The sequence below is a fragment of the Stegodyphus dumicola genome, chromosome 6, assembly GCF_044657685.1.
Source record: "Stegodyphus dumicola isolate Sdum_Otavi_A_Nest chromosome 6, ASM4465768v1".
Lineage (NCBI taxonomy): Eukaryota > Metazoa > Arthropoda > Arachnida > Araneae > Eresidae > Stegodyphus > Stegodyphus dumicola.
The window spans coordinates 120212351-120236688 of NC_140773.1; the positions used below are offsets into that span (position 1 = coordinate 120212351).

Consider the following 24338-nt stretch of genomic DNA (forward strand, 5'->3'; position numbering starts at 1 on the left):
TAGGAAAACATGCAGTATGGAAAATATAAATAATAATTAATCTATAAACTTACAGAATTACCACTAGGAAAACTTGCAAATGGGTGTTTAAGACAAAATATGATGAAACTGGTAAAAATATAAAATACAAAGCACGCTTAGTAGCCAAAGGATTTACTCAAAAATACGGCAGTGATTATGATGAAACTTTTTCACCAGTAGTGAAACACACTACGATAAGAGTTTTCTTAGCATGGGCAGCGTATAATAATGCCAAGGTACATCAACTAGATGTTAAAACAGCTTTTTTGTACGGCAACTTAAATGAAGAAATATATATGGAACAACCAGAAGGATTTGTGCTTCCGGAAGAAAGACATAAAGTTTGTAAATTACAGAAGTCGATTCATGGTCTCAAACAAGCAGCTAGGTGCTGGAATACAGAAATTGAAAATACACTGAAGAATCTGGGGTTCAGTCAAAGCAAAGCAGATCCGTGTCTTTTCACAAAAGTGGTTCGTGATAAAAGAATTAATTTAATAGTGTATGTTGATGACATCCTAATAAGTTCTACAGAAGAAGGATTAATTCTTCAAACAATTAATGATTTAAAGAAACGTTACCAAATAACGCATCTTGGTGAAGCTAAATATTTCTTAGGCATGGAAATAAATCGCAAGGAAGATGGAAGTTATCTCTTATCACAGAAAAATAAAATAAATCAACTTGTTAAGCAATTTCAACTTGAAGAAGCGAAACACGCTAGCACACCAATGGAAACGAACTATTATAACCTAAACAAGGAAGAAAATCTCCTAACTTCAAATGATAAATTTCGTCAAGCTATTGGAAGTCTTTTGTATATATCGTCTATCACAAGACCAGATATCACAGCTTCAACTCACATCCTAAGCAGAAGCTGTATATGTTGCACTATCGCAAGCTACGCAAGAACTATTATGGCTATTAAAATTAACAGAAGATTTCAATCTACCCCAAACTCTACCGATAAAGGTATTTGAAGATAATCAGTCTACTATAAGACTTGTAGAATCTGAAAAATTCAGTTCACGCACTAAACATATTGATACAAAAGTTCATCATATACGCGACTTGAATAACAAAGGAATAGTAAAACTTGCTTATCTTTCAACAGAGGAAATGGTTGCTGATATTATGACTAAACCAATTCCTAAAGCTAAATTTCAGTTTTGCAGGAATGAATTACAATTGGTATGAGTTTCATTAGCAAAACAAGGGCAATGTTAGCATAAATTTAGGTATTTTGCATAATGAAACTCGAAAGGCATACAAAACGAAGTGCGCCAAGGTATATATTGGCGGGAGAAAGTAAAGCTCGTGTGCAATGCAGTATATTTGATTTTCACCCTAGCTACTTGTACCTGGCCAAAGGTCTAATCCAGTAGTACTTTCTTCTCTTTCAGGTAAGATGGCAAAGTATGTTCCTGTTTATTTTTCTTATTGCCTAATATAGGTAAGCCTGATGATATTTAGTACTGATGATGATTCTATGTAGGTTATTCTTTTGAATACTTCAATCCTATTTTATAAAATAAAGAATTCGTAGTTAATCTTTTGACTTATGATTCTTTAATTCTGTGCTTGAGGAAACGTATTCATTACGCCTTCAGTGCTAATGCACAACCAACATTTCCTAATATGATAACTACAATGTTTTGCAATAAGGCATTTAACGTCAGATGAAATGGAACATAATGAACTGTATCTAATACTATAGTTTTGCGATGATCTGTCACGATAATTCTATTGAAATTAAATTAAATTATTAAATTTGAATGAAAGAAAGAGAACGCATTCCATAACTGGTGGAATGTAGTCACGTATTTTAGGCATTCATATTCTAAGCTTAACATCAATTAAGCTCAATTTCAGAATCATTTCATTTCAATATTTTCCCCAAACAGTTTTACTAAATTTTGTATTATATGGCTAAAGTCATCTAACTGGATAAGTTCTCAATTGTATTTTCGGAATGTATTTTCTGGAATTGTATTTTAGGACCTTACTTACATGTTTCTAACGATACTGATTTTAATTTTAATCTTTTCTGAAAACAGGTGTATAATATAAATAGATGGATTTCAAATGTATAAATAATTTAGCAGAAATTCCTCTCAGAGACAATATTTTTCAGAAATCTCTCTTCGGAAATTTTATTGCTCAGTTTAAATTTTTCTATTAGTTTTGAGAGAAAAATATCCATACTTTTAATTTGAAAATTAGGAACAGCATTTTTACTTCCTTGTACGAAATAAAGGAAGTATTGTAATTGCGAAAATTTCGGGTATCATATTTCAACGAAAATAACCATTTTGACTTCTCTCGAATTCATTTGAACAATGTTCTTTTTCCTGCTATGTCATTGTTGTACGTACGGAAAGAATAAAGGACTCTTTTTCCCAAAACGGATTGCAAAAAGGGATTTAAAATGAATTCAGAAGGCACTGTTTCGTAACGACTGCTTTTAACTGCATTTGGTGTTTCATGTTTTCCTGTATTTTACAATTTTTAATGAAGATATTTTGAACTTACGTATTTTTGCATTGTCGCTGAGTGAGAACTGAATTAATTGAATGAGAAATATATTTCTAATGAAATTTGAGGAAATAAGTTTAGATGAAATGCTACAAAAATGGTATAATTTAATAGTCTGTGCAAGGAAGTCATGTCGTATCCACATCACATTATTTCTTCTCCATTTTAAGTTGCTAACGGGAAAGAAATGTCAGAGCCTTAAGTATACTGTAATTTACTTTATCGTGGAAAAATGAAAGAAAAGACCAATACTTCCTCCCAGTGCTCGGTTCATATTTTCACATACCAGACGCTTATGAAAAATAAATTATTCACTTAAAGGGAAATTGGATATTTAATATTTAACTCTCTTAAAGTTCCGTTTTCAACTAAAGAGCTTCGTACAGAAATGCTGTTCTTCGAAAAAACGTTTTATTGAATAGTTTCTAGTAATGTTAAAAGCAAAATAAATGATAAGTACCTTAAACAGCCTGAGTACATCTTACTGTTTTGCAATCCACAAATATACTTCCAGCAATTTTACTTCTGTAAGAAAGACTCAAATAATTTTGCAAAGAAGTTGGTAGCAAACTGAACGCGACTAGCATTTATGAATTTTCCTTTGCTTCTTCTCAAATTGCTCTTCCTATTGAAATCCATTTTTAGATAAAGTTTGGAGAGCCACATAAAAAGGACTGCATTCTCAGATTGAAACTGACTAATATTGTGTAAAAAAAAAAAAAAAAGAAATTTGTGAAAGATACAATCTTTCCTCCTTTCAGTTTTTGAAATGGATTAAAATAAGTAATATTTCTCTCTCGTAAGTACTCGTACAATGAGTTTCGAAAGATTTGCACTGCTAAATATCTCTTCAATAAAATCTCGTTTGTCCCTTATTACAATTTCACTAATATTATGTAGAAAACAGAAATTTGTAAAAGATACAATCTTTCCTCCTCTCAGTTCTTGAAATGGATTGAAATAAATAATATTTCTCTCTCGTAAGTACTCGCACAATGTGTTTCGTAAAGTTTGCACTGCTAAATATCTCTTCAATTAAAATCTCGCTTGTCCACTATTACAATTTCAGAAATAAATAAATAAGAAAAAGGATAGAAAAAGGTTTTCCGCACGATGAAAATGTTCATCACGCTATACCTCTTAATTAGGCATGTGGAACATAAACTGTTATGCGTCACCTTTAGAAATCAAAATGTCGCAGTAGAGTGATAATTAACCCTACCAGTTAAGATACGAATAAGAATAAAGATTATCCTGACAAACTACCAAACAAAAAAGTGATAAAAAATTATCTGTCATATCAGTGACATAAATTTTCGGCTGCCGTATACAACTATATCTCAAGGCAATCATATTTTGGATTTGAAATTTTTAATTAAAATCTATCTCAAGACACTTTTCGATCCGAAAAGTATAGTAACGGAATATCTAATTTCTCTTCATAGAAACGATAAAACTTCCACTTTGTGTCTAAAATAATTGAGATCTTATCAGATTCTAAAAGTTACTCTCCTTGTCCGGCTGAAAATTGCGAAAGGATTTAGTTTCACTTTTCGATACAAGGGTAGTTCTGCAAATTGAAGCTGTTGTTCTCCCTTTTATCTTCATTTCATTACATAGGTTCTTTCTATACAGCAAACCCCATGAAGCCTATGAACCTATGATTCATCATTTTTAAACTGTAATAAACTATTCTAGAAGAAATATTTATTCGTAAATCTTTTTTAAAATACTGTGGATTTTAATTTAATATTAACTAACTGCAAATCGGTAAGAACAGGTTATTTTAACTAAATCATGAAAATGATGAGGCTTAGTTCTGAATCTTTTCGAACTTGAAAGTGAATGCGTTTGTTCGTAGCTTCTTATTTCAGACAAAACACTAGATATCGGCTTGCTCTTTCAAACGCGGAAGCTTTGGGAAAATATTTTAAGAAAAATAAGCTCGTTTTTTGCATTTTACATAAAAAACTATGAATATCACGTAAAACTAGCTGATTCTATTAAGTTGAAGAAAAACGTGGTTGTAACTATCTAAAACGGCACAATTTGCACCATCCTTAGTTCGTAAGACGTTATGCATGTTACTTTGACAGAAAAATTATATTTTAAATATTAACAGTCAATTGTGGCATAATATAACGCATTTATCAATTTACAAAAGTTAGACCATTCAATTCTGATAGTACCCGAGGCATAAATCTTTTGGATGCATTTTTTAGCTATTTGCCAAGTGTTCGAAGGAAGTAATATAGTCTTTAATCCTAAGCATTGATTCCATGTAAATGTTACAAATTACTAGATTTCTCAATATGAGGTGGCACATTATCTGAAACCACTTTCGGCACTGTGATTAGTCGAGTCTGAAACTATAATTACAGTAAACCCCCGTTAATACGAATCTCAAGGGACCGAAAAATCAAGAGTTCATGTTAAAAGAATTAGTGTTATCGGATAGTCAAATTTTTGTTTTTAATATTTTTTCTACATATTTTCATTTACAGTATATTGGCACACACGCAGTAATAGAAAACACTACAGTACTACATTAATTACTGTACGTACTCATTGATCATTTTCTGATGAAACATTCCTGTACATTGCGCTGTCGGAGATGGGAATAAAAATGCTTGGTAATCTCATGGAAACTGCACTCATGCCTTCTGTATTGTTAGAGCCCATTTTCTTCTGATGAAATCTCTTGCACCGCAGTCACATCTGCTTGTACATCAGACTTCACTGGAACACACTCGGCATCTGCGCTAACTAGTCATCTGCGCTAACAAGCTCTTCAAAAATGAGATAAGGTTTCGCAACGTCTGGATGAATATTCTATTTTGCAGGTGAAGTAATATACTTGTCACCATCTAACCTTTCAACAGGTTTAACTTCTTTATGCATCCAGGCTCTTGTAAAATACATCTCTATGTGTTGTGATGACACTTATTTCTAGGATGCGGCAATAGCTTATATTGAATCAAGCTATTTTATTGCTCTAAGTTGTCGTTTCCATTTCCATATTTCAGTAGAGCGAACCTGATTAATTTAGTATTATTCAAGATTAACATCAGGCTTACTGGTTAACTTTCAAAGAGTAAAAATGCATGTCTGAACACAGAATTGCAATTGTTGTTCATTGTTGACAAGACTGAAGTTCATTGTTGACACGATGACTGCGACTGTCAAACAGTGTTACTTGGGTTGTTTGCGTTTAAAGAATACAATGTATCCTGCAGGGTTTTGCAGGACAAAATATTTCTGAATGCAGTCTTCCTGGAACAAAATTTTGTTCGTCGTGTGTTCGCCTTAAGCGACTTTTTTAAGAGATTTACTTTTTGGTACGGTATATGTAAAGCAAAATTTCTAATTAATAAACACTTTTTAACATATCGACAGGCAAAAGTACCAGATTCATCCGTAATTATTATTCTCAGTATACCAGTATGCAGTAATAATATATACGAAACTATTTTGTTTGATACAGAAACATAATTTGCGGATACAGTAATGTCTACTTTTTATCCGTTCAATGAATTTGATAAATATATTAATTTACTTTTCATAATAATCTGTGAAAAGATTATTACTGTATTTAATTCGCCATCGAATATCTCTGAAATATTACACTGAAGGATATAAAAAATTCTGCATTTAAATAACAAAAGAATAATGAAAATTTTTAAGAGTGTGAGAATTTCTGTATGAATAATTGGGGTTCGGATTTTGACGACATTCACTCAAAATGCCCTTTAAAATGACCACAAAATGCACATAAAATGGAAAAATGGTCCTCACAAATAAAATTCAACCAAAAATAATATAAAAATGATATAATTAACAAAAACTGGCAATGTATTGAAACACAAACAAGTGCATATATATATATATGTCACTTGAATTTTATTTTTTCTTCCAAAATTTCAATATCACGCGAACTTATTACCCTTCCACTAAATTATTTAGTGCTTCTTGATGCTTTTAAAAGTAAAAGAACTTTTGATGTGAATATATAAGGTTTTAGAGCATGAGAAACTGGAGATTTCCTGAAGCTAATAGAGCATACTTGAAAAATCATATCGATAACGCCTCTCTAGCCTTAAAAGTGTCTGCTTCTCTTTTCAAGATGAGGGATATTTTCCGCATAGTTTGAAAGTTACAGGCTTTAGAGACCAGAATTGATTTTAGCAAATACAGTATTTAAAACTTTGCCATTGGTCGTTTCTAAAATGTTGCCTAAGCTCATTCAAGTTTTCCATCGCTATATTTGCATAAATCCCTAATGTTTAATGATGTTTAAATGATACTCAGTTTAAACATTTCTAGTTTGAAAATAACTTTCTAAATATGAATAGCACTGTTATCACATTTAATTGAAGTTAAAAAGCGTCACCAACCTTTCGATTCTCATTAAAAGAATATCTATCGTATCCCATGATTGCATCAACACGCACAGATGTTTGAATGAAATTTAGCTTAAAAAATACTCTGAACTGAGTAAAAGTACTGAGTATGCAATTCTAAGAATGTGTCTGTGGAATAACATTTCCCCCTCTGCACAAAAATTCTTAAAGAGTTAAAAAATGCCGGTATGGAAAAATTCTTAGAAGTGACACTCATACCTTAAGCCTGTCGCGATAAACAGGACAAACAGAATAGGTTATCAGTTTTCAGTAGATAGGACATGCCTGCCTAGTAAAAATTGGTTCAAAGGAATTGAAACAGTGTAACTTCAGGGTTAAGATTATTTTTCATTTTGATTACTGGAATATTCCTCAAAATCCTCTAAAATGTCCACATAAATTGCCCTACAAGTACTCAGAATGCTCTAAAAACTTAAAAAATACTTTATAATAGAAAAATATTCAAAATATTCAATAAACAAATGCATATGGTATCAAAATCCTGTTGACCAAAATCCTGTGGTATAATAATTTGTAAGGGTTTTTTTTTTTTTTTTCTCATGTATTCATGGTGCACTTGGAAGCACAATCAATGCACATTCGGGAAGTCCAGGGTTTGAGTTCTGGCGAAAGAACTGCATATATTTTATGTCTCCTGCTTTAAAAAAAAAAAAAAAAAAAAAAGACTTTACACTGGTACTCGAACTAAAAGGTGATGGAGGATAAATAGTCACAACCAGGATTTAGCGATTGGTTCCCATCATTCCGAGTTGCTCTTTAAAAGGGGAAATATATAAGGTATTTCCTCCCTTCTTTCTCCATGCCTAGGGGCACACCAGCGGCCACTGTCGCGGTCTGAGGTTCGATTTCGCCGAACGGGCTGGCTGAATGGGCGTTTTCGTGGTTTCCCTATGTGTAACGTGTATACGAGCCAGTTTCCCATAGAAAGTCCTCCCCGAAGGCATTCCCCTTAGGCAGATAGCCCTAGTGTGCTTTGCCGTAATTAAATAAACCAATCCAAACCATGCCTTCGGGGTGTAATTAGAAACACACTCGAAATGTATTCGAGAGGTCCAAGGTTCGAGTTCCGGGAAGGAAAATGCCCATTTTCCACGTCTCTTGCTTCAGAAAGCAAATTAAGATGTTCAATTCCATATTTAGAAAAAATGACCTTGTGCAATCAAATATGTTTTGAGTATCTCTGGACAATTTCAGACAGATTTCAAATGCATAGAACATTTTATATTTTAAAAAAGCCCAATGAAAATTTTAATTTGAGTCTTTTCTATGCTACGACTATATGAGTTAATATTTCACAGGTCCACTGCAAGTGACCGAAAACTTTCAGTCTTAAACTATGTAAACACAGTGTGTAGATTCTAAAAAAAAGGTATAGGTGTTGCTAGGTTGGATTTAAAATAAAACATTATGCATTGTTAGGAAGATCGCCATAAAATAAATTAAAACGCGTGAAACATATTAAATTTACTTTAATTTAATATCCGTCAATGAGCTATTGTCATTTCATTCACCCTTATTAATGATTGTACCTTACAATAGAAGACTTAAAATGTATATATTGTATAGACTAAGCAAGCAAATGCCGAGCGTCAAGTGGCTGAACACTGGTAGTTCGGCCTAAGGTACGAATCCCGAGAACGTGCTATCTTCATGGTTGTTTTCATGTTTTCCCCCAAATGTAGCTAGTCATACGAGCCAGTATCCCTTAGAAATTCCTCCGCAAAGGCGTCCTTTCCCATAGCCAGATAGCCTTCCAGTTATCTTGCCGTAATCAAATAAACCAAACTTACGCAAGCAAAATATAATTTTAACTGCATTTTGTCTATCTTAATTTTCTGTGTGATATCAGAATATAAGTTGCCGATAATAATGTCTCATAAAAATACGCATATGGAGAAATCCTTATTAACGCCATAACACTTAAGGAATTATAACTGATTGAATTAATACAAAAATATTGTAAAATAAAATGCCTCATGTAAGTTTTGTTCATACGAAAACAAAACTGTGCTGAACTAAATATAGATTATAATTGTTACTAGTACTTGATATATCTGGAGTGACGCCTTTCGCGTCGTAGCTTGATTCAAGTTTTCCATCTCTATATATGCATAAATACACAATATTCAGTGAACTTTCATGATATTCAATTTAAACGTTTCTTTCTTTAAAAAGAACTTTCATAAACACGAGCATTACTGTTATCACATTTTATTGAAGAGACGTCACCCATTCTTCGATTCTCATTAAAAAAGGTCTTTCGTATCCCATGATTTACAAGCGACGAAAGTAATCTCCGCAACAATCAAGAAAGAAATTATTAAATTCTCAAGCTTCTATCTTTATAATATAAGGAATGAATTTTTACTATCTCTCATTCTCTCTTTCGTTTTTTCATTCTTCGTGTATAACGAAAATACATTTTTTTTCTGTAAAGAAAGACTAGAAAACTCGCATTCCTGATTTTACCTTATCTCAGAATCTACTTCTGTCCCTAGTTGCAACTATTTCGTGGGAGACGCAGATTAACTGCGATAAGTCATGCTTTTTTTTTTTTTTTTTTTCTTTTCAAAATGTCGGTTTATATATAGAGAAAGAAACTGAAACCCGAGCAGAGAAGTTTCAGCTCACATAAGAGATACGAATCGTAATATGATTTAGGACAAAATCCATTTTGGGGATTTGTACGCTTCAGCGATATGGTCTCAAGAAATGAAGTTAAAAGGAAAAAATACTTTTTTTCCTACCTCTAAAGGCAAACTAGTCTTTAAGTCGCAATATGGATTTCCACAGAAACGTAAACGAAAATATTCTTTTCATCAAAAGTCGAAGAGGAATTGGACGTAATGTGGTGCATAAAATTTTAAAGAAATCATCAGAAATATTATATTGGAATGGACTCATTATATATTAAAGGATTCTTATATCTAAGATTTAATAAATGGAAAGAAGTTTTGGAATCTAAAAAAAATCAAATTTTTAAGACTTTGAGTAAAATATTCAGAGTTCAATACTTGAAATCGATTTCGTTTTATTTTACTTGTGTGTAAAATATTACAATATGAAAGCGATGTGATAAATAACCGAATAAAATGTTTTGGAATTTATGACAGTTGTCTGATATCCAAACGCAAAAAATCTTAAAAAATACATTTTGCTATCTCTATTGAGTTTTCATTTTTCTGTAAGTATTTTACATACATTAATGTCATCGTTTCTATTATTTGTTACCCTAATTACATCATAGTAAAAGTAGATACTTCTTATTATGTGTAAAATATTATCGTGAGAGTATAAAAATACTTCCAGAACATTTTATTTCCTTATTATATTTTTGCGTATTTTGTCGAAAAGACTTTAAAATACGATTCAGTTCCCTGTTCTGCAATATAATATCTATTTTTCAGAAAGCTTTCGAAATGTAGGATATTTTACACAAAGTGTTTTATTCCAAAATCAGTTTATTTTCATAATTACCTTTTGATTTCAGTTTAAATGATATTAAAACATTTACTGCGGATTTTTAGATTTAGCTATCTAATGCATTTCATAACTAACTGCCTTAGGTTCAATATAAGTTGTCGGCAGAGCATTTTATTTACTGTACATAGTTACAGTTCTGGATATAAAGGCTAGTATATAGGACAAAAAATATTCATGGGTGTTGATTTTGCTTTTGACGAATTTATAACTTTGTACGATAAAACTTTTAATGCATTGGATATTGTGATAAAAGGCATACAGTTTCATTGCTATTTTCAAGTAGTCAAAGATTTTAAAATGCAATTTTGGTGTCTTCAATGTGGATAAAAAAACAATATATATTTAATAGCTTATAAACTTTCAATAATACTCATGCTTAATGACTCCAAATTACTTTTTAAACCAGTATTATATATAGCACCTCTTACAACACTTGATTTTTCAATAAATCATATTCATCTATTATGTAAAGTATAATTATATAAATTTGATTAAAACACAACCTTTATTCATAACCTACAGTTGAAAAAAGGGCTTTGTAAGATAAATTATGCATTTATATTGTGATACTTTCATTTATTGAATGTCAGGTTGTTAAAATATATTATACTGATTTTGCATTCTATTCTTGCAGAATACCCGGAACTACACGCCGTGATAGGTTCTACGGTTTTCTTGCCTTGTAATCTCAGCCCTCCTTCCAGTGATGATTCCATATCTTTAGTGCTATGGTACAGGCTGGACCTGCCGAATCCCATCTATACAGTTGATTCGAGGAGTGTGCCTAATGAAGCTAAGCACTTCTCCAGCCACGTGTTGGGTTCTAGAGCCTATTTCAATGCCAGTAAATGGGGATCCGCTCATTTGAAATTAGATCCGGTCGAAGAAGACGATGAAGGAGAGTACAGATGCAGGATCGATTATAAAAGGGGTAGAACATTAAACCGTTTGGTCAAACTCAACGTAATCGGTAAGCAGATTTGTGTAATTTCCTTCAGATTTAGGATGCATTCTATGGAACAGTGATTCCGTGTTACGAATCCTGTTGCTTAAATTTCAGATGACTGAATTCTATGTTAAGCTTCTTTCGTACTTCTAGAAAATGTATAAAATTTTTATCAGCTGTCAAATTAAGTAACTCTTGAAGTTACTTAATTGTTAATTTTATTAAATGATTCAGTTTCCTATCAAAGCAAGTTTTAAATAGTAAAGCAAGTTTTAAGATTTATTTATTTCTTCATTTTTCGAATGATATTTTCTAGTTAATAAATTATATTATTAACTTTGGTTTCAACATTTATATCCTAGCTTTCTTGATTTCTTATAAATGTTGTTGAAACTCTAAGGTGATGCATAAATTTAGTCATGTTGTAGGAACCAACTGAATGATAATAACAACATCTATTATGCGACGTATTTATAGAATAGAGAGAATCTATTCCTAACGCTCTTGACATTTGTTCGAAATTTAATTGTGACAAAATATAAACAATAAAAACACAAAGTATTGTTACTGTAATTTAAAATATTTTAGTAACGATACTACCAACCTTTCATGAGTGAAGCACTTTTCGTTGGATACACTAGTGGCTCAAGCTTCAACAGCATACAGGCCCAGTGCCCAATCTTAAAATCGCTGACAAGCCAGATTTATTTTTAACAAAAAGAATATTTTTAAATTCAAAATAAAAAAAATTCTTACTAAATATTTATCAAAATATACATAAACAATAATAATAATCAAAGAAAAAATTAAACTGATATTTAAGTTTGGCACTAGTTCTAGTAATTCAAATAGACTGACAGTTAAGCATTGCATTTCCAGACTGATATTCATTTCAAATATTTCTAACACGTTTAATTGATCACGTTAATTTAAACTAAAGATTTTAAACAAAATTATGAAAATCTTTCTAAATATTCAGAGAAATCTTTCCAAGCGAAACAAAACTTGATAATAAATACTGACAACCTGTCTCTTTCTCTCATTTATTAATTTTTTTCGAAGCATAAATAAAAATATATATGTTTGTGTGTAAAGTATTATAAATTTGTTTATTTCTGGCTACAACTGAACGCTTAATAGCATTTAGATTCTGACATAGTTTGTAGCCTAGGAGAGAAATTACAAAATTATCTTCATCATAAATTGTAGATACTCATACGGCAGAAGAGGACCTTCTGTGATAATCTCACACATGAGTTGAGTTGAGTTGAGAGCAGAATCTGGACACCCGTGCGGCTTAATAAGACTATTCGGGTCTAGTCCAGGTTCCGCAACTATCCGGGGCAACACCTCATGGGGCCTATAAGGGCATACATTGGTCCTGTATACATGCTTACATAGTTCATAGTACATGCTTATATACAAGTAGTTCATAATACATAGATCTTTCATAATACTTGCTTACATGGTTCATACATATACATGCTTACATACGTAGTTCATACATATACATGCTTACATAGTACATAATATATTGAGCCTCTTACATAATACATACATATAGTTCATAATAATTTTCATTGGCCATAGTACATACATGTTTCAGAATATATACAGTGGGCCGTAATACATACATGTTTCATAATATATACAATAAAAATAAAAATAATAATAATAATAAATAAATAAATAAAAAGATAGAAGAGAAATTGACAGGGAACTACTCCACACTGCACAAATATGTTCCCAATTCCTCCAGTTTCTGCATTATCTTGCATATTTTGATGCGAAATGCTGGTTGTTTGATCAGATAACGGCTTATGAGAAGTTGCCTGTTCCGGAAGCTGCACATGCCACTGTGCGGTTAGAGGGCATTGGGTCAAGTAATGGTCTGGTTTACCAATGGCTCCACAGACACAACTTTCGGTATTTGCAATTCCTCTCTCATAGTAATAGGAGGGGAAAAGCCCGTGACCCGTCACAAATCTCGTTATTTGTGGGGATGACTCGAGACGATCGAGCGAAACTTTATAGTAATATTCATAGGTCTTCCTGCTTTGTTCGGTAGAGTCCCATTCCCATTGCCACTGGTGCTGAGCTGCTGTCCTTGTCACTTTTTTAAGGTGAGACCACGGGAGTTTGGTAATTACGCATTGTGCATCTATATTGTGAGCTGCTTCTTTTGCTAGCCTGTCGGCTTCCTCATTACCTTGAATGCCGGCATGTGCCTTTATCCAAGATATGAGGATATTCATTGTCGACGAACGCTCCTTCAGCGTGTCCTGAATCTCCGCTATGATAGGAGAAGGATGTCTGGGATTTCGTAAGGCATATATGACCGAGAGGCTGTCTGTAAGAATATTAATAGTGGATCCTACTGGGGGGCTTGTTAACTCGATAGCTTTACGAATCGCAATTGCTTCAGCCTGGAAAACTGAATTATTCTGTCCCATATGACCTTTCCATGTTATCAGCGTTTCCTTGTTCTTAGTTACTATAAGGCCACAGCCTACTTGTCCGTCAACTTTTGAACCATCCGTATAAACGTAATAATGATCCTTTATGTCAGAGTCATCTTTCCATGATGTGTGGGCCGAGACTCCTTTTCCGTAGTTAGACGAATGGATGATATTTACTGGCCTTATTTTTTCATGGAGGCTGTGCTGAGAGGTGGTGGGTGCTACAACCCCTTTTCCATGGTGTGAAGGATGGGTTGCATTTATGAGACGTTTTGTTTCATACTCCTCTGGGTTATAGCATAACGGTCCAAAAGTAGTATAGAGATGTAATTGGAGAACAGTCATTACTGCTGCTTCTTGTGCTGCTCTAATATGTAATGGCAAAAGTCCCGCCAGTATTGTGGCTGCCGCTGTCGATGTTGTACGGTATCCTTTTGTAATAGCCAGAGCCAAGGGGCGTTGTATACTACTAAGCAATTTCCTTTTCCTTTCGTTCATTGGAATTGTCCAGATTGCCGCTCCATAGAGGGCCATTTTTTGCACGACGGACGGATAGAGGATTTTTAGGATATGTGTTCTAAGACCCCAGTCTGAGCCTTGAAGCCTCTTTAAGGTATTTGCAAATGCGTGTGTCCTCGCGCGGACTGCTCTGAGATGAGGCAGCCAGGAGAGCTTTTCATCAATTATAAGCCCCAGCAGTTTTAGTTCCCGAGTTCGTTTGATTGTACGGCCCTTTAGTTTCAAAACTGGATTTCTTGCAAGAGTTTGACCTGGTTTGTGTACGATCAAATACTTTGACTTTTGTTCCGAGATGGTGAGTTTCTTGCCTTCACAGAGCCGTACAAATTTTGCTATGGTCTCATTACTGTTACTTTCCAGCTGGTCTCTCGATTTGCCTCTGATGATAAATGTCGCATCATCAGCAAAAGCAATCACCTTGGTGTTGGTTGGCCACAGTGCTTTGAGAATGGAATTAAAAGTTGCATTCCATAGGTCAGGACCTGCACATGAACCCTGAGGGCAACCCCTGGTCTGCTTTCTCTCAACAACTCATCCGTCATGCACTGTTACAAGAGTGCGATCAGAGAGATAACATTTGCACACCTGCAGTAGATTATCAGGGATCTGAGCGTCGTGAAGTGCTTCCAGGATTGCTGGCCACCACAGGGAATCGAACGTACTTTTCAGATCCAGACTGAGTACGGCTACATGGTTGTTAGTCATACGCGTCATAGATTCCCTTTTGTATGGCACTAAGAGCTTGGATAGTTGAGCGCTGCTCTCGAAAACCATACTGAGAGTCCGTGATCTCACCCTTAATCTCCAAGTACTGCTTTATTCTCTGAACTAAAAGTTTCTCATAAATTTTCCCTATGGCGGGCAGCAGACAGATGGGCCGGAATGAGGCTGGATCGTTAGGGTCCGTTTCTTACTTTTGGAAAAGAATAACTTGCTCTGTCTTAAAGGGCTTGGGAAAATAACGCAGTTGGAGCAATTTATTGTAAAAATTTTTAAGAAACTTTGGTTTTGCCTGATGCATCGCCTTGACAATGTTGTAGTCTAACGAATCGGGCCCTGGGGCTTTGTTTCTCGGTAGATTTCGCAAATCAGCGCAGACTTCAGGCTGCGTGAATGACACGTCATCTTCTGTTGTGGAGTGTAGAAGATAAGCTGGATGTTCTGGATTGGAAGCATCCAATGTATTGTCGTCTTGAAAGACTGCATCAAGAATCTTGGTGAGTGTGGCCGCGATAGTGCTCCTGTGCTCCTCTGTCGGTTGCGGATTATTGGTGCCGTCTATGTAGACCTTGTGAATTAGAGGGGCAAAGACCTTATTCGTTGCGATTTTATGCAATACCGCATAGGGATTTTTATTGTTTGTGCAAAACGCCCTCCAGCTGTACAACTTGGCTTCTAGAATGGCCTTTTTATACTGGAGCCAATCATGATCATAACGATTCCACTATGTCTCGACTCGACACAATACATCCAGGTAATAATCATACAGACGTTTCACATCAGGCCGGACTAGTAGCGCTGATCGGTAGATTCAAGAATTCTGTCGTCAACTTCTAACATATAATAATAATGTTGTAACTCAGTTAAAAAATGAAGAAATAATGTTGCAAAGCAGTTAAAAATGACGTAGAAAATCCAGTCAATGCGTAACTGAATCACAAGTTTTTGATTATATAAGAACAGTATTGTAACTATGAATTCAGATAATGTTTAAATGTGCACATAACTGTCATGATTATATCTAACTATCAGATGTAACTTGTACAAGACAATATCTATAATTAACATATCTATGCTTACACACAAACCTTGTATGCCCAGTTAATATTTATGTTTTTATACGAAATAAATAATCCGTTCTGCCAGGATGACTATTAACACTAAACATTTTACAACAAAGTAAGGTCAGTGGTTATCTCAAGCGGCGCTCAGTAATTTCCACAAAATGGAAAGGTTCGTCTGTGGTTGAATATGTGGTGTCAAATGTGCAACAACCTGACCTGGCCTATCCTGTCCGAAATAAAATGTTAACTACAGTCGTGTCCAAAATTATCTTTAGATGGCAAAAAACGGGTCTCTTAGAAACTATGAATTATAATTTTAGAAATTTGTGTGGAATTATATATAATGTCATAATTTGTTAATGCAAAGTTAAAATTTAAGAGTTCTGCATTTGATATAAAACTGTAACATGAAAGAATAAAAATGGTAAGAACATGTTACAAGGAGAGTTCAGAAAAAACAGAATAACTCAAAAAATAAAGTCTTATGGATTTAATATAGAATATTATTTTCTTTGACTTGTACTTACATGTCGAAATGCGTTTCAATGCTGGCAATAACGCTGTTAACCGCATTTTGGAGAAGTAAATTCCACTCCACCAGCAATGAGTCTTCAAAGCGTTTACAACTGTAGGAGGAGGATGTCTCTCTGTAACTGCTCTTCCAAGGTAGTCCGTAAGTCTTCTATTGGGTTAAGATCAGAAGATTTTGCTGTCCATGGTACTTACTCAATGTCTTCAAGGACTTCGACAACGAAGTTTTCTCGATATTGGCATGCATTATTGTGTTATTGTGCATTAATACAAAATTTCATCCATATGCACTTCTGATAAGTTTACATAAGTCTCTAAGACTTCGTCCCGATATTTCTGGTCGGTCATAGGTCCGCTGTCGAAATGTGTAGAGGAGTAAGTCGATTGATCATTATTCTTTCCCGCACAATCATACTTTCATTATGAAAAGGGTGCTATTCCATAGTGCTCGAAGGAATATTTCGTTAATTCGATGTTAAATTAAATTTCGACTCTTGGTTTTTCACACTCTAGTTTTGATATGCTTTGCAACAAATAAAATAAGGATCCCTCTTTTGTTGTAAAGAGAGTGAAATACATATCCTTGGTTTTCTGGCATAGAGTTCTTTTTCATTAAGCCTTCTGTATGCACTTTGATACAAAAGTACCAATGGACGTTACAAGCTTTGAATGTAGCTACTGAGCCAAGATTTCTGTTACGACATGCAGTTATTACCAATCCTAAGAAGCAATTGTTTAGGACCTTGAACACGCATCTTAGAACAGTTCCAGATTTCTAAAATTACTTCTCTAGCGAATGGTGGTTTTGTAAATTGACACCTTTTAACACTTCCAAAATTGTCAACCTGCTTCTAAACGGCCGGTGATACGTTACTTCACAGATTTTTTGAAATGATACTTCGAAGCCATTACAAACTACTTTCAGCCTGCATATACTGAAATAAATCATCCTATCGCAGAAATCCACTCAGATAATCACTTTACTCAAAGCTCTTGATTCTCTGGCAGATCACCTAATGTCTTGCATTATACATGAGAAACCGTTTGACCACTTTTAATTCTGTATATATATATATATGTATATAGAGAGATTTAATGTGTAAGGAATTTCACACTAACATGCTTTCTTCTTTGTTATTCACTTATATTTGTTAGGAAAGTGAACAATCGCTGTTAATCAGTGAACCACGATATAAATGTCAATGATATTATACAGACAAAAGAATTATATGCAAGAGAATGGTATATTTTGAAAACGGATATGTGTCTTAGTTTAACTCTTTGCGGCACGGTGTGATCTATCTGGGCACACCTAAAAATTTCCTCCTGTACTCACAGAAAAATTGAATGAAAGGTTACTATAGGTTACTCTGAACCTTCTTTATTTATAGTAGATGGCAGTTCAACACAAACCAGTCCATATATTTTGGCTATGTTTAGTTTTTTTAAGACCCTCAATTTTCAAAGAAACCGTCCAGATTTTTTTAGGGTATAAAAGGAATTGTTTGAAAGGAAATTTCTATGTTATTATTTTGGATGTATGCTAATCTTCTTATTATATATTAGTTTTAAATTTTTACCTTGAAATCTTGCCTAAAATTGAACGGCGAACCGAGGTGTTCCCATATTGAGCTCATTGCGAGTCTAGGTCACTGAGAGGCAGCTGTATCTTTGTTTCTCTGAAGCTCATTAACATAGAAAGGTGGGTCCCCATCTGTGTTTCATTTCCTGTTTTTCTCTTTCTTCTTTCTTTCTTTTTTTTGTGGGGGGGGAAGGTTTGGTTATTAACTAAGAAATTGTTGGATGATTTTCTGAAAGTCAGGCATAATTTTATCAGCTGGCTGTTCTGTTTTTCACTAGAACAGTTCTCTTTTTCTCTTTTGCTTTGGTTCAAAGAAGTTGTCTTATCTCTACTTTTAATAGTTATTGTAGATATATTATTAGTTTATTTTTTCGGATTTTTAATTATTTTCCAAACGGATCGGAGAGGGCTGACCATTTCTAAGCACTGAAAGTGCTACACGAATTGCTTTCAGATAGTGAATCTGAAACGATCCAAGCACATGTGCAAAACGTGCTATATTGGGTTGTGCGTTTTCAAAGGTTGTGTTACTTTCTTCGAAAAATACCGCGATGAAAAAAATAGACTAAAGTGTAAATATGAAATGTGAATAACATAAATATCATATACCCAAGTTACTTTTTATCCATTCATAAGTATGTAATCATCATATAACCAAAAATGAGTTTTTAGGGGGGTGTCGAGCAGATCGCCACCTGGTACACTCTGGGTAATGCAAAATCTGCTATGGTATTCAGAATCTAGTGTTTTTCAATAGTAGGCAAAATCTCTTACTCTTTTACTCGTTTCCCAGCAATACTCCTTTCATCACTCTTTTCGAATCTCTATTCAATCAGTGTGCCCGCTTCGGGCACACTCACAGAATTAAAACGATAAGTGCAATCTTTACAAAATTTTACTTGTTTTTTTCCTCTAGGCCTAAATAAACTGCCTAAATTCCAACTTTAAAAGGTAGCGTGCCGAAAAGGGTTAAAAAGTTTTTTCTTTGTTAGTTTTACAGTGCGTTTAATTTGATAAGTTTCTTTAAATACCGCAATTACTTTCACCTCCAAATCAATGAAATTGATCAGATTATTTCTTTTAATCTTTTCGGCATCATTTATCTTAATCAGAATTCTTACAAGGTTATCCTCTTGACGCAGTGAAAGTGAATTTCTTTACCCCAACGTAGACGTAGCTAAATCGGAAGCACTAAATTCAGTTTATCTTATTGTTCACTCGAACCACATAAGCTTTGTTATTATTTATTTATTACATATTTATTTTATTTTTCTGCAGTTATTCACGGTATTGCAAAGATTTTTTATTAATGTTGTATGCTATGCAATAATATACGGAAGCATGTAACTGGCATAAGAATTTATATATTTTATACGTGTATGTATATATGTATATAACAATTTATTTGTTGATAACGTAAGTACATAATTGAAGTAGCAGTTATGATGGCTAGGTGAACACATTTTATTTCTTGACCAAACAATGTTCAAAACAGACGTACATGGCTGAACCAGCTCAAGACATGGTCATGATTTCTAAAATACATTTACACCATATACAGCTAGTACTAATCATTTTTCAGTTAAACAGGAGAAGTGATGACATTCTTGTAAGTTACAAAGGAAAAAAAAAAAAAAAAAGAAAAAGCAGTACGAAAAATCTGGTTATGACTGATTCAGTTTTGTTTCACTTTCAACTGGTTGGCTGCTAAAAGCTTTAATTTGTGAATTTTGACATCTTCATTAGCTGAAACGTTATGAAAGTACCTGTGATATTAATGTTATGAATAATCACGTAGGAAAGTTTAAGTTTTAAATGATGCAGTTCAGACAGATTTATTACAAACATGCTATTATTTTTAGGATAAAAACATAAAATAACCAAATTAAAAAATAGAGGAGCTGTTGTGAGTTAAAATTTTTATTTTATTTTACCTATAGGGAAAAACTGCTATGACCAAAGGCTAATTCTGGTATTGGAAACCTGTGATCTGTTCAAACCCTGAAGTACTGCAACAACCATTATTTGCGGTTACGGCCCTCTAGTCTTATGTTTGGCGCCTCTATAATTTATCCTTAATTCATTTTTAAAGGCTTTTCATGACACTGAACACTCTTATATTAAAAAGACAACAACTCCCTTTATTCTTTAATATCATCATTAGTTACATGGTTTTAGAAAACCTTATTAGGATTTATGCGCTGGGAAACGTTAAGTAAAATAACTGTGTCTAACATAAAGATTTTTAAGTTAAACTTGCAATTATTAAAAAGAGAACAACAAATTACAAAATGGAGTTTTTGTCCATTTTGTAACTAAAAACATAATTATTATATAAAATGAGGTAAACGAATAAGAATATTAACACTATGGTATGCTTTTGTATTTGCTTGTGAGGGGTAAAAGATATATTTACATGTTACAACTACTAGAATTTACATTTGTAATCAGCAACAGGATTTATTTATATGGAATGAAGTATATAATTATAATCCTTTTTCGAAATTGTAAAAATTTCATAATTACATGCTACAAAATGCATGCCTTTTACTGCTGAAATGCTGCAGAAAATAGTAAGAAATAGTTTAGTAGTAGTTATTCGTTTGTTAACGTAATATTTCATCTTTTTTAAATGCTTATAATTGCTTGTTTTTTAAGCATTTTATTTATTTATTATCTTTAATGATTAAATGTATCTTTTATAATTACACCATGGAAAGTGGAAACAACTTTCATTCACCAAGAACACTAGTTTCGAGACAAATTATTGAAAATGAAGGTGCCTAATGGTGATTAGTTGAGAAATGGAAAACTACTTCCTGTTTCAGGTTTGGTACATCAACTGGTAAGACCTAAAAGAAATAATTTTTGAGCTTGAACAGATGCGACACTTCCCATACTGAACAGATATTTATGTTATCAGTACGCAAAAAGGTCATTTTGAGGATTTATTGAAAAGAATGACAAAGTTATTCCTTAAGACCAGAGAGAGAGAGAATATCTAATCCTGGTTTTATTTCCCAATGTCTTTCACAAAGCCGTTACTTTATGACATAATTTAAGTTATTTCCATGAATTTTAATAAATTTATCTTATTAAAATAAAGACCTTCTGTAATTTGTGGGCTAGCTACAAAAAAGGAAACTTAATGAAGAACAATTTCACATTCTCGTTTTGGAAGATGTATTGCAACCGCAAGATATTTTATAAGCCTTTCCAAAAAACATTTGCTTCAAACGAAACGTTTGCTTTATATTTGAAAGCAAATTAGAAGTACTGAAAACACAAAAGTCCACGAAGCACAGTTCTTGATTCAACAATTTGATGGAGACTTCTTGAACTTAGCAATCAATACCTCTTAACATCAGTAAGCATCGGAACGACTTAATATTACCATCAAGAAGCAGCTTATTACAGACCGTTTATGAAATAATGTGAATTTAATGAAATTTAGAGAACTCTGATTATAGTTCTCTTCTCTATGAAATTCAATTTTAATTGAGATCACATGTGCATGCAAGGCTGAAATTCAAGCACATTGTGTGAAATTTATTATTGGCATATAAAAAGAAGCCAAAATGATAATTTACTAAAAATTTTAAAAAATCTTGTTCTAGACATAAGATCTCTGGAGTATCTTATTTCCTTTTAACTCAGTTATTAAAAAAATTCTTTATTCTTAATAAGTTTATTAGAATACTTATTTTCTCCAAAGCCCCTTAAAATAATATTCCGGATGGCTCTATAGATATATTTAGACATTACTTCATGCCCACTAGACAAACATTTGATAACCGGATTTTACCTTTTCTCTGCCAAAAACATTCTCACTGCAAGAACTTCTCTTGAATTTATCCATAAACTTTTCCTTGCTTTTATTTATTTCTAACGTGGCTTCATTTGATGCAAAATTATTCTTCACGAATTGTTCTTCACTTTTTAGCAGAATCCAAACAAAAATGCCTTGCAGCTAACTTCAAAAGAATTCCATTTATCGTGTACCGGAATAAAGGAATTGATTTATTTTGCTAAACCTCTTTTTTAAGATTAGCACATTCTTGCTCCACAACACAATCAATATAAACAAAAGAGTTGCCCATTTGAAATTCTTTCAGTTTTCCAAAAACTTATTTGCAATTCCTTTTTAAAATTTAAATTATTTACATACGCGTTGTACTTGTTTTATTATTGGCATGTTTGCTGTTTTCGGTAACAATAAAAATGATCTTACTCACATATTACTATTCGTGATTCTCATTACACAATCACTCAAATCCGATTTTTAACCCTTTGATGCTTTATTGGCCTCTTCATTATGCAAATTTAATGCAGTACTGATATTTTGAAGCAACGTAAGCATTCTCTGACTTCTAATTTTTACGATCTGTATATTTCACACACTTAAATACAATATTCGTCCTTTGGTTCCTACCATTTTTTCCCTCACTAATTCTTCCTCCCAATTCACTACTTATTCTAAATAAATTTATTCGGCTGTTATTGTTATTGATACTGGCTTCTTACCTAATATTGCTTGATAAACAATTAATAGAATTTCATACGAAGGTCAGTCTCATATTTCAGTTTGAAGACATAGTTTGATTTTGAAGTATTGGTGTTCAGTGGTGCGATTATTCGTGTACTGTTTTTAGTAATGAGACAAGAAAGATTTTTGTAAAATAATTGGAAACACTACTAGCCAAATTCCGTAGCTTGCAAATGTAAAGGGAATTTAAAAAGTTAGGTTTATCATAAATGCTCACATTTTTACATACAAAAGGATTTGTCGTTTCGTTTCCATATGATAAATCTGCTATGAAATGTGTTAAGATGCAAATAAACAAACAGTTGCAGATTTACCATGATGATACTAACGAGGGGCGGCCACAACACTACTGAGGGCTGAAAAGAAATAAATGATATCTGTATATAATCAACGTATTGCTGAAATATTGTTCTAATGTTATTAATTCACCGTCAGTTCTTTTTGCTAGTATTGTAGTACATTTGAACATTGAAGATATTGCTTTTTATCTCACGCTGTTCTCTAAGCAGTTAAAACTGTTTCCAATCTCTATTCCAATATTTTCAATTAAAAAAATTGTTTGAATTTTTTCCCTCACTCAACTGGGAAATTTCGTGAATTCTTCATACGTACTAATTTAATGATGTTCTTCTCTTAGTTATACGCATACCTTCAACTTGTTCTAAGTTTTAATTTCTTGCTAAGTTAGAGTAATCTTTCTCAGAATAGATATAACGCTCGACCAGTTCTGTATATTTAAATCAATGAAATTTTCGCTCGAAAGATGAAATTCAATGTTCATGCACATTTTATCACTTAATTTTTTATTTATTTTAATTTTCAATGGCGAGCACTAGCCGTTAACGCCGTTGGCCACTACCAAGGCCGGAAACGGTGGTTACTTTATCATGTTGTTGTTGTACATACGGCTTTATTGGAAAGATCAAACTAAACATATAAAACAGCTCAAGTGTCACACAAGAACAATGATAAAGAATAAAATAGAACAAACATTTATAAAGTAATAATAAATAAACATGGGAACAAAAGTAAAAAGTTAAAAAATTTAAACAATAAGGAAAGGAACATTAGAGATGAAGTCATAACCGGACATAAACAGATGCATAAACCGGACCAAAGTCTCAGAAGTATATGTCTTGTATAGGATCACGTACAAGGTGTGTGATTCACAAATAAGGAAAAAAATTAGTTTGAGGATGTATAAAATACATCACTGAAATGTCAAAGAGCTATTCTGCAATTTAATGCCCTATCTTTTGCATTGTTATAAGTTTTTTAATGACCGTGTTTACATGTGAACTTTTGGGTCAGGTATTTTTTGCGGTCAGAACGTACCCTTTTTCCCTTTTTAGACTCTTCTTTTACAGCGTTTTTTTTTTTCAAAGCGTGAGGATTTTCTTTCTTTCCATTAAGATGTGATTAAATTTTTTCATGAAATAATTATAAATCAGAATGTCAGAGTAAAGTTCCCATTAAAATGGTGTTAACGAAACATATTTGAAGAACTTTCC

At 33.1% G+C, this 24338-nt stretch overlaps 1 protein-coding gene across 3 annotated transcripts in view; it reads left to right on the forward strand.

Moving 5' to 3' along the window:
• LOC118183273 (adhesion molecule nephrin-like) overlaps nucleotides 1–24338 on the forward strand; it is a 714613-nt gene that overhangs the window by 396574 nt on the left and 293701 nt on the right. For all 3 annotated transcript variants that reach the window (XM_085818853.1, XM_085818851.1, XM_085818852.1), the window contains one exon: nucleotides 11095–11430. In XM_085818853.1, coding sequence (XP_085674979.1) covers nucleotides 11095–11430 — 336 coding nt within the window. The remainder of the gene's footprint in view (nucleotides 1–11094; nucleotides 11431–24338) is intronic.